Raw genomic sequence first — 12229 nt, 5'->3', positions numbered from 1 at the left:
TGACATTTGGAAGCTGGGTTTCTTTTTTTTCTGGGCCAACATTACTCATAACTGCTGTGCAGAATATGTTCAATGAATTTCCATCTATAAAAGCAAAGTAAAATCCCAAGTGCTGTCAAACTGTCAAAATAAAGCAGCTGTCACATTCTTTTAAAGCACTAGAGAAAGGCTTTTTAATAGTCTGGGACCAAAAACTTTAAGTCTTTGTGAAAAATGTTTTTGCAATTACAGGGCTGTATGACAATGGCACTACACAAGGGCAGCTGCGTGGTGGTGATGGGGGATTGCTCCTGTCTTCCTCTTGCTGTTGGTCTTCCATCTGTAGCTCCTGCCTGAGCTTCAGAGGCAGTCGGAAGAGACCAGAAGAAAGGGAAAGAAGCTAAAGGCTGAAAAAAGAAGTGTTCTTAATCAAAAAATGTTCATCAATTTGCACCCTTGTGGCCTAGCAACCACTCGCTTGGAGGTGACAGAGGTGTCTCAGAGGCAGTCTCTGCCTCCTAATGAGTATAAGCTAGTTAGCAGAAGAAAGGAAAATGAGTTGAAGAATAAAGAACAGGATGAGATGAGTGCCAAAGTCAGCACTGGGAGTTGGAGTCACTTGAGGAAGAAGGAAGAATTGGATACTCATTCATTCATGTATTTAATTTCTTTAACCAACTTTAAAAAAAAGTACCTGCAAAGCATCCAAGCAGGATTTAAGAGATGAAAGAACCTATTCATAGGTAACATTTATGCAATGCCTTGCTATGTACCAGGTGCAATTTCAAGGGTTTTACATACATCCTCTCAGTTAATCTTCACTACCCTACAATGTGCAAGATACTGCTTTTATTTTCAGAAAAGAAAATGGAAACATTGAGAGGAGAAGTAAAAAGCCTAAAGCTACAAAATTAGGGACTGCAGAAGTTGGGGTTCAATCCCAGGAAGTCATTTTCTAAAGTCATTCAAGTGCTTATAGTTGGGGGAAGGTATAGAAAAGCTAGTTGATAAAAATTCAGCATTCAAAATGCTTTTCTGGTGTCCCTTTACTTACTGTTATCTCATAAGCATTTTTCCCCTCATGTATTTAAAAGCATTTGAAATACATAAGATTTCAGTGAAGCCAAGCTTTCTTTTCGGGATGATGCTCATTTTAGGACAGACCTGGGCCTGAGAAGTAGATGTCAGAGGTGGGAACTGCAGCCCACAATCCATAGTTGCTGACAGGTGTGTATCACATCGGATGGGGAAGCTACCAGCCTCCATGGGCTGGTGTCAAGGCATCAATGTGGGCAGCAGCAGACTTGAGAGCTCCGAGGTGAGCATTTGGCCTGGGTAATATCCCCAGGCCGGGTGCCCTGCCAATGGGCAGAAACAGGTGGTTGAACAGGAACTGCTCCACTCATCAGGGAGGGGACACTGATGAGGGACAGCAGCTGGGTCGTGTCTGGAGAACGTGCCTCAAGGCAGGTGGGACTCCACAACCTCTGAAATAAACAACTGGGGACTCCCAAGGATGTTTCTTCTTGGGGTTCTCTCATGCCTGAAAGCAACCATGAGCTTTGGGTGGGAGAGTGATCTTTTTTTTTTTAAGAGATGAAAGGGAGGCAGGGGGAGGATCTGGTTTACTGAGGAAGAAGGTGAAGTGTTTATCTTGAAGGGGTGGCAGGACATCCACCGGGGGTTGTTGGGAAGGGAGGACCAGGCCTTAAAAGGAGGGTCACAGTGGGTGACATGGATTCAGGAATTTATGACACTGGCATTTCATTAAAGGCAGGAGAGAGTGTAGAAAGGAAAGTGAAGGATCAACATCCACTTTAAGGATTAGGTAGAAAGAATATATATTCTTTTCTCTCTCTAATCCTTAAAAAAATCTTTTTTTTTTCTTACCCAATTGCAGTAGGTTTAATAGTGGACCCAAAAAGTATGTCCAAGTCGTAACCCCCAGAATATGCAAAGGTGATCTTATTTGGAAAAAGGGTTTTTGCATATTTAATTGTGGATCTTGAGATGAGATCACCCTGGATTTAGGGTGGGCCCTAAATCCTCCTTATAAGAACAGGCGACAAGACCATATGAGGACAGAGAGGCAGAGATATAGATCACAAGTGAATTGCTGGGGAATTTGGCCATTCTCAGGAATCTAGGTGATTTTATGTAAAGTAGATAAATCCTTTGTACAGGAAATTTGCTTTCTGGACTTACTCTTTGATAAATTAAGTTGACTAAAGGAATCCTTTGGGAGAATAAGAGTAAAAATAAAAAGGGAGGAATAAATTTCCCCAAAAAAACAACAAAAAAAGCTTACCCCTTGAATAGAACTGTTGGCACATGGTACCTTTCCAATCAAATTCGTATGGAAATGCATACTTTGACAAATAAAAATTTTTGTGCCATCATTAAGATTTTCCCAGATTAATATAAAGAGAAAAAATACTTTCTCATGCTGCAAGATGACCTCACCGTTGCTAAAGGGAACGGGGTAGAGAGTGCACATAATCCCCAGTACCCTGCACAAGGAAATCTGGTAACTGTCTAGCCCTCTGGGTTATCCTTAAAAACATTCCTGCTCTTCCCTTCTCACTGCTGAGTCTGAGAAGGCAGTTTTGACCTTCAGAACAAAAAGCTTAAGGGATTTAGTTACGATTTTTTTAAGTTATGAAAACATGCTCAGGCAATTAAAATAATTGTGCCTCAATATTCTACATCCAGATATATTCATATCGAGTGTAGAATTTAGTTTTCATTCCTTTAGAGTTTATGGAATCAAAGGGAGAGGAACCAGTTTTCATCCTTTTAGATCAAATTTTCTTTTCTCCTGGGCTTTTGTCTCAATGAGGTAAAAGGCAAATTATTCCGTGGGTCTACAAAAAGCTACCAAGGCATTGCACTTGTCAGCCTACTTCCAAGTCATAGAGAACTGGGCAGATAGACAGAAACATCTTATGTAACCTGAACAAATGTTAACTAAACCATAGAGCCGACCTTTGGCTTAGAATTTAAGTCAGGCAAGGGGCTCAAGTCAAATTGAGGGCTTTGTATAGGAAGTGAGAAAAGCACTGCTACCAGAAGAGCGTATTTGGGGTATCTCATTCAGTCCCTGTTTACAGGAGTAGTTTGTGCTTACCTGTGTGCCCTTTCTAATGGATGGAGACAATTATACCTGTTGAATTATACTCTTCATCACCTGGCTGACTCAATGCTCTTCCAAGCTGTGAATCACAGAGTGGTCTGTGAGGGGAGTAGTGACAACCTTCATGTGTCTGAGCAGCTGCTTAGAACCACCCTGCAGTGGGTTACCTGGTAGGAAGTGGGATGTGTGCTGATTAATCCAGGCTATGCTTCGAAATGGTTTACTTTTACAGTCAAGCCTTTTTTGTTTGTTTGTTTTTGAAAGGAATGTTAGTGAATGTGTGGATTTTCCATTTAACAGAAGTGTACTGAGTCTCCTCTGTATACTGTGCAACTAGTACTGAGGGGTGGAGAAGGTTACAAAGATGAATTAAGATGAATTAAGGTGCCTTGTTCTCAAGGGACAAGAAGATAAGGCAGATATACTAAGTCCTTAGGAGTGATATATTTAATGTGCTAAGCACAGAGAGACTGATCTCTATCTGGGGAAATCAGGGACATCTCCTCAGAGGAGGTGTCATTGTTAGAGTTGGAACAGAAAGGAGGAGATGGACATTTCAACAAATGGCATTAAGTGAAAGTATGGGGGTGGGATTTTTTTGGATGAATCATCAGCTAATCCAGAAGCATGGGGAACATGTACAACATTAGTAAAGCTTGATTGCTTGAGACCAGATTGTGGAAGGCCTTGGATGACAAGCTAAGGGATTTGTACTGTACAGGTGATGGTCATGGGGCATCTATGAAGGATACTGGAGCCAAAGAATGACACGAGTAAAGTTTGTGGGGAAAGCGTGATTTTGCCTAGTTATAGTTAACATGGGAATTAGAGATAAAGAAACTGGAGATGCAAAGACTTTTTTGCAAGGATCTGGCACCAAGATCCTGAGAACTCTTAACCAAAGGTGGTAGTAAGATCTGGAAAGGATTAAGGGGAGAGAGGTTGTGGAGGAAAGAATGGTGGGACTCAGTGTCTTGTAAATACCCATATGTCACAGAATAGAGAAGGCAAAGATAAGTTCCCTAGAAGTGTACATGGAAGAACTGCCAGAAATAGGCAAGGCAAGTGCAGGAACTAATGGAAGATAGGAATCTGAGTTTGATAGACCAGTGGAGCATTTGATTGGAAACTTATGGCAAGTAGTTAGTGCTAGTAATGATGGGCTGGTACTCAGGAAAGGCACTGGGGCTGAGGAAACAGAATTAAGGGTGATGGAATTGGGGTATGACTTATGTGGTAGGAGTTGGAAGGAGGAGTGTCAGGATTTTACAAGAGTGGTTAGGAGGAGGTGAGAAGTAATGATGTGAATGTCACAGAGGAAAATGCTACATCACCTGTAACAAATCAGAACTGGAGAGTGAAGAAATAAAGGTTAATGATGCTCCGGGCTGTAGTGGTGTCATAATGAGACACAGAAATCATGGCTGGGATGGAGGGAGTTTGGGGGCAGGGGCATGCTATTATTGTGGTAGATTGATGGGTAGGGAATGGTGAGAGTGATTTTTTGTTTGTATATTTAATAAAATGCTTGAAGGAGAGTTAACATGCTGTTTCTAACAAACTGTCAGAGATTTGCAAGGGCGTTTGGGATCAGGCTATAGACTTGGGGCAGTTGAAATGAATGAGGAACTGACCAATTAAGTAAAAACAGAAGAGATAGGAACAGAAATTTGGAGTTAGGAAGCTAGAGATAAAAGAGAAATAATGAAGGATCTCTTGAATTTTATCGAAGGATTATTGATTATAACTGTAGGAGACTGAAGGAAGTATAGCAGCTCTGGAAAGAGTGTTTCAAAAAGAAGGTAGCAATGATATTGTCAAATAAGGTGGATGAGAATTGTGAAAAGTCACTGGAATTAGGTTTGGGCGGTGGAGCCAGCGTTTCATTAGAACAGATAAAGAACGGAGGGGACAGGTGTAGGAAGTGGGCCATGGGACCAGCCCTGTCCTTACATAACATTCGTTTTAATTGGTGAGGCTGCATAATGAGTGCATTATGTTCAGTTAACTATGGTTCCTTTTCCTCTGTGGTTTAAAGTTTTTCTTTAGTCTTTCTCTATTAAATCTCTAAGTTTTGTTCTTCCAGAGTCTTTACTCCTTTCATATATCCAACTTCAGAATGTTCTAGATATGACAGTTCTAGAAGCCCATAGACTTCTGTCTTTTCAAATTTGATTCTGAATCTATGAATCAGACCTGAATTAAAATCCAAGAAATTCCTCTAAGTTACCTAGACTAAGAATTCTAATTCTGAAAGCTGTAATTTAAATGCTTTCACCTACATCAATAGCAACACTTTCTTGGCCTGATCTGTCCTTTCAATGTAACTTAAGTCTGAAATCCAGCCCTCTTATTTATATTTCAGTTTTGAGGGTACAAGAAGTAAGATTGGGAGGGTAGGAGACCTCTAGGTCCTCATGAAATACCGATAGCCTGGAGAGGCCTCTGGCAACTGGAAGTGCAAAATCCTCATCTTATGGGAAAAGTTTTGTTTCTAAAGCTCCTTTGTCCTTTGGTTGTGAGAGCACATTTGCCCCTTGACTCACAGCCAGAGCCATAAACAATGGACAAGTTCTTGCAAAGGTCTAGGAGTTGTGTAACCTGTAACATCACTGTAGAACCCAATCTCCATTTCCAATCTTATTCTAAAGGAGACCACCTCAGAATGTCAGGAATACTTACCATCTTTCCACCCCTCAACAATTCTAGGTTCCTTTTCTGCCCACTGCATTTATGTTGTAGGGGTAGGCAGACATTCTTTTGAAAACATAGTGGTGGGTTTAGTCATAGACCCCAGAGCTCCAGAGGGAGGGAGAGCATTGGAGGAACACTGAGGACTGTGTTGGAGCTTTTATCAGGGCCTAGAGGCCCTTAGAAAGGACTATGAAGAGTGCTCAGAACTAACGAAGAGGGCAGACCTAGCAGCATCGGGCCCAAGGGCAAGGATGCAAAGAGGAAATCAAGGTCTTCTAGTGATGTGAGAGGGTAGGGAAGTAGAGCCCTTACCCTTTTTTGAACCTTTTGCCCTTTGTTTTAATTCTCATTTAACTTAATTTAATTTAATTTAATTCTTATAACAGCCCTGAGGAGTGGATAGGTCCTCTGCCCATTTTACAGGTTAGTTAGTTGAGGTTCAGCAAATTAAGGAAATTGTAGGTCTCACTGCAGAGAGGTTGACACAGCTAGGATTTGAACTGAGTCTGCTTGATTCAGAATTCCTTCCCCCATATGACAGTGCCCCGCAGAGGGACAGGAGGAGAACATGTTTAGATGCTTTTCTATGGTTGTATCTGAAAATCCAGGGCCATGTGTTGTATTTCTTTGATTTCTCTTCCCCATTTGTTTCTTGTCTGTGATGTGTTCCTTTGGTTGACACACTACTGCCCATCCCAGGAGATAGCCAGGGTCTGTTTGCATCCAAAGCAGAAAGAGTTTCGACATCTCTGGGCGAGCTGTGTGTGTCTCTTCACTGCATTCTTTCAATCTGGAGGCAGGCGGAGCACAGCTGTGGCTGTTAGGCCAAGAGCACAGCTGTAGTCAGCTGCCAGTTGACACCATGGCACATGGTGTCATGGTCCCATTACTCGAGTGTGTCCTGCTCAGGCCGCTGCGTGATTGGCATTTGCATGGGCCACAGTTGGGGGAAGAATTCTATGTACTTTGTAGGAACAATGTCACCATGCTTCATATTCCATTTGCCTCATGTTCTCATAAAAATATCCCACATCCAAGCTTGTTTGCATAAAATGAAACTGCTGGTTGCCCGATTCATGTCCTACTCTTGAGGAATTCTGGTTATCATTTGACCTGGCGGATTGTCATTGCCTGTGAGATATTTGACCAAAGCTATGTTTCATCTTGATTTTAATGTGGCTAAGTTAAATATGATATATGTTTTTTTTTCAATTAGCAATGTTAAAGTGTAGAAAAATGACCACAAGGTTGATAAATCATTAATATAGTTGGTGGTGATGGCTGGTCGATTATTACCTTGAGAAAAACAACACACTCACTGACACAACCAAGAATAGCAAATGTAAATTCTTCTTACTTAGATATCTCTTTATTAGGCCTCTTCTTCTTCTTTTTTTTAAAATGTAAAATGATGAAATGAAACTGAGGCAAAGTATTTCCTTTTTTTCTATTTTTCAGAAAAAACCACTGTCTGCAATAATAAAGGAAGTCTGTGATGGGTAAGTGTTACTCAGGATTTATCCAGGGAGCTCCAGTCCACAAATTGAAAGGCAAATAAAATATTCTTGAGCAATCATTAAATATTATTCACTAAGTCACTATTTGACCTGCCAAAAGACACCAAGAATTGCTGTGTAAGATTTCCATGCCTTTTCAACCAAAAAAATTATCACTGTTTCTCAAGGAATAGAAAGTGTAGAATGGCTGATATGTGGACACTGGAATTGATATTATTTATTTTGAAAAGTTGTGGTTCATCCATCCTGCTCACTGGTGAGCAGTGTAAGTTCCTGAGGTTAAGTACACACTTCATCTGGTATAAAATGAGAGGGCCACTCAGGTCTCCACAGAAGATAAAATAATTTAAAAGACAGGTCAATGGGTGGTTGTGCTGCCATGTGGAACTCCACAATGATAGTGAACTTTCTTACTTCTCTGGGTTGCTCTAACAATCCAAAGGAAAAGCACATTGATATGGAAGTTGCATGAAGTTTTTTTATTTTTAAAGCAGAAGTGTGAATATAGTATTACCTGGAATTTATTTAAGACCTGGGATCCTCAATTGGAATGTTCCAAGCTACAGCAAGCATACCGATTGGGGACTGTAGACTACAGAGGCAATTAAAATGTAACAATTATCAAAAATTTAAATTGCACTCATTTCCTTTGTTTTCCTCTCTCTGCTCCACTCACTCATTCATAATAGGGAGGAATGGAACTTTATATTTAAATACCCTTCCCTCAAAGCCATGAAGATAAAATGCCTAAAGGTGAGCAATAGGCTTGGAATAACACCTAGATGACCCACATCTGAAATGGTTGGTCTCAGGGTCATGAAAGGGGGGCTAATGCCATTTTGTTTTAGGAACTGCACTGTGGGTATCTTGGGTACTGGCTCAATTCCAATCATAGGGTGTTTATTTCATCTAACTCTATCAAACTATAAACAAGAAAATGTTTTTTGTTTTTCTGATCAGTTTATGCTTGTATTTTTCAGGTGGTCCCTTGCCAACCATGAATACTTTGCACTGCAGCATGCTGATAGTTCAAACTTCTATATCACAGAAAAGGTAGGTCAACTGCATTATTTAATCTGGGACACTTATATTTAAAGGAAATTAAAACATAACTGATGTTTCCTCTACTCAGGACTAAACATGCTGGTCTAAATTTTGCATCTCTACCATCCACAAAAATAGAGTCTGCAAAGCAAACAACTGCTACTTTAGTATTAACAAGGGGATATTTAGCCCATTCAAGAGTGAAGACCAAATATGTTTCTGCGTCCTGTTTTAGCAACAGCATTTGGCTTCTAACTGTGAATTCACTAATTAGCTCTCTTTCTTATTGCTTGGTTAAAGCATTTATTTGATACTTAATGACTTAGTATAGCTTTCCTTTCTCAGATTTTTGTTTTTCAGAATAACCTCTAAGCCCTGCTTAAAGTTATTGAAAGAATGACAAGAAACCATTTCGAAGGTGGCATTGCATAGGCACTGAGTGTTCTGTGGTTCTTGGGAACACTGCTTCCTTCTTGGGTGATTTTAACTCTTTAGGAAGCTTGGAGGAGAAGGAGGGAATTGTGAAGACTACAGTGGCTCTGGCAGCAAGTACAATTAATGTCTTAGAGATCCCTGATAAGAGAAAGGAAAACTAACATTTATTCAGCACCTACTATGTGCCAGGAACTGGGCCAAGCACATTACCTCTGTTTGTTGATTTTGTCCTCAAGACTAACCTGTGATGGAAACCACAGTGGCTTTGGTTAAGAGATAAGAAACTGAATCATAGAAGTCAGATGGCTTGGCCAATATCTCAGGGGTAATAAACCACAGAAAAAAGTGCTTTATTCTTCCCAGATGGTCCCTGGAATTTTCATAACTGATCATGTTTTCTTCTGCACACTGATTGCCAGAAGGCTGAGAGTTAACAAGTGGACTAGATTTCCTGGCCTGTGTTGTATCTATTCCTTTTACTTGTTGCTTTGATTCATTCCGCAAACAGTTTTCTGTCTTTACTTCCCCCTTGCTTCATTTTCTTCAAATATTTCATTCCTTTTATATTTATATAATCTGCATGCTATTCTTGGTGAGATAAAGAGGATATAAATAAATAAAAGTTAAATGTTAGCAGTTGAATGTACTGTTGTTGATACCCTTAAACAGAAGACTGTCTCATTTACCTTGGTTCACCTTTTAAAGGTAGCTAAAATATTGTGACTTTTGGGGTATTATCGGAAAAGATTGGATGGCTGTCTACTATTTAGGATATAATATGAAAAAGTTTAAAAATTATTAAGTGATAAAATTATAGGACAACAGAAGTTATAATAGTGTTTTTCAAGCATCACCATTTAATGAGTAGTGAAATCAATTTAGTTGGTGTTCATAGCATTAAAAATTGGAATATAATAGAGTAGAATAGGTCACAGTACATCACCTGTGTTGTTTCTGAAAAACTTATGTCACACACACACCTGTATATAATACTAGTATATTGTGCTAGTTTTTTACCGTAGGCTGTGCCCCAAAAGCCATTGAGTCACAGTTAACTCTGCCTCTGATTAACTGTATTGGCTTGTGTCCCCTGGTGGCTGTCCTGTCTTCTGTCATTATTCTCAGGAGACCTCAATGTATTGGTGATTACTAAGGATGGAATTCTCAGACTAGAGAACATAAGCATCACAGGGAGAATCATTTTAAAATGTAGGTTTTTCAGATCGCAACCCCAAAGACTCAGAATGAGCAAGCCTTGGATATGGCCTAGGATTTTGCAGTTTAAGAGCCCTCTGTGGAATTCTGATGCAGGTACCCAGGGACCACTTGGAGGAACACTGCTCTCGGGCCCTTTTCTGAAGAGGTGGGACCCGAGTGTCCCAGGCACTGGGCACTATGAACAGAGGTCAAGTGCTAAGTTTCATTTAGGAGGGTGTTTGTGTGTGGCCAATTCGTAGAATAATTTAAAAATTCATGTACTATTTATGCTTTTACTCTAATTAACATTAATATCTAACATTAATATCTAATTTTCTGATATTAACATTAATATCAGAAAATTCAAACTACTCAACAATGGATAAATTATTATTTTATTGGGCATCCTAGTTATTTTCTGAGAGATCTTGTTTGGCCTGAGGAAATCCTTAATGTTGAATTTAAAGGGACTGCCACCTAAATCTGTCTTCAATCTGTCTGTCTCTCTTCATTGGCCAGTAGTGAGGATTCTTCCTTTACTAAAAGTTTAGGGAATGAGAAGCCTCATTTTCCCAATTGCAGCTCTTTATTTGTAAGTAAAATGTCATCACTCTTCCTCCTACAGCTGTCACTGAGCACAGTGTATGCATGTGACACAGAACGTGACACACAAAGGGCAGGAGATGGACCTTGAATCCTGGGTCCACAGGGGCAAACCTGGGCTGCCTTCAGTCTGCGGTTAGGTCTGTCTAGTTCTTTGCAAGTATTCTTAAAAATAGAGCCCATTTCCCTTTTTTTTTTTTTTTTTTTTAAGTAATGTGTTTAGCATCATCTTGGTTACTTACAGCCCAGTGAGTTGTTAGGTGATATTTGTGTTACCATGGTAACTGGTGACTAATTTTCGAAACTTGTGCATGTTCTTAGTTAATGACTTTCCCTTGTATGTGAGGTGGTCTCCCTTCCTCTGACACAGGTAAAATATCACCTGTAATTTTTTTTTTTTTTTTTTTTTTGCGGTACGCGGGCCTCTCACTGCTGTGGCCTCTCCCGTTGCGGAGCACAGGCTCCGGACGCGCAGGCTCAGTGGCCGTGGCTCACGGGCTCAGCCACTCCGCGGCATGTGGGATCTTCCCGGACTGGGGCGCGAACCCGCGTCCCCTGCATTGGCAGGCGGACTCTCAACCACTGCGCCACCAGGAAAGCCCCCCTCACCTGTAATTTTAAAGAAGAAAAATTCTCCAGCCCTGGCTGGACAAGCTAACATATTCTGTAACTGATAGATGCTTGTGATTCTCTACTAAGATCCTCAGGAAGGCACCTCCCCTGCTTTTCTCATGTTATCCAAGCCCATTTTCTGAAATTGTCTTCATTTGCTTATTGGGCCATTAACTTCTGTTTTTCATCGCAGGGGGAAAAATGTCATGTTGTTGAGCAGCGTTCAGCAGAAGCATAGCATGCAAATGCCTTAGAGAAAGTTAAGATTCAGCTATTTACAAGTTCAAATTCTGCCCCAGTAACTTTCATATTTCAGGGTGATGTCTCAGAGACGGAGAGAGAAAATACAAAAGAAAAAGTGAATTGTGTATTTTTCAGCTTTATGGAGGTGTAATTGACAAACAAAATTGTAAGGTATTTAAGCATATGTCATGGTCATTTGATATACATATACATTGTGAAAGGATTCCCATCCTGTTAATTAACATATCCATCATTGCTATTTATTTATTTGGTGAAAACATTTAAATTCTACTTTCTTAGCACATTTCAATTATACAATACAGTGCTATCAACTAAGTCACCATATTTTACATTAGATCCTGAGACCTAAGCATTTTATAACCTGAAATGTTGTACCCTTTTACTTGCTTCTATTTCCCCCAACCCTTCAGCCCCTGGCAACCATTGTTTCTACTCTCTGTTTCAATGAGTTTGACTTTTTTTTTAAGATTCCACGGATAAGTGATTGCATGCAGTGTTTGTCTTTCTCTGACTTGTTTCCCTTAGCATGGTGCCCTCAAGTTTCATCCACGTTGTTGCAAATGGCAGGATTTCCTTCCTTCTCATGGCTGAATAATATTCTATTGTATATATCTACCACATCTTCTTTATCCATTCATACGTTGACATCACTTAGATTGCTTCCATATCTTGGCAGTTGTGAATAATGCTGCGGTGGATATGGGAATACAGGTACCTCTTCGATATCCTGTTTTCATTTCCTTTGGATATA

General features: G+C 40.1%; 1 protein-coding gene across 9 annotated transcripts in view; it reads left to right on the top strand.

Annotated features, from left to right (window-relative positions):
• Nucleotides 1-12229, top strand: part of ELMO1 (engulfment and cell motility 1) — an 813276-nt gene that overhangs the window by 357619 nt on the left and 443428 nt on the right. For all 9 annotated transcript variants that reach the window (XM_081244556.1, XM_081244561.1, XM_081244557.1 and 6 more), the window contains 2 exons: nt 7265-7305; nt 8304-8376. In XM_081244556.1, the coding sequence (XP_081100682.1) occupies nt 7265-7305; nt 8304-8376 (114 nt within the window). The remainder of the gene's footprint in view (nt 1-7264; nt 7306-8303; nt 8377-12229) is intronic.

Source organism: Mesoplodon bidens, assembly GCF_964165515.1.
Source record: "Mesoplodon bidens genome assembly, chromosome: 9".
NCBI classification, from domain to species: Eukaryota; Metazoa; Chordata; class Mammalia; order Artiodactyla; family Ziphiidae; genus Mesoplodon; species Mesoplodon bidens.
This window is presented reverse-complemented; position numbering and strand designations above follow the sequence as displayed.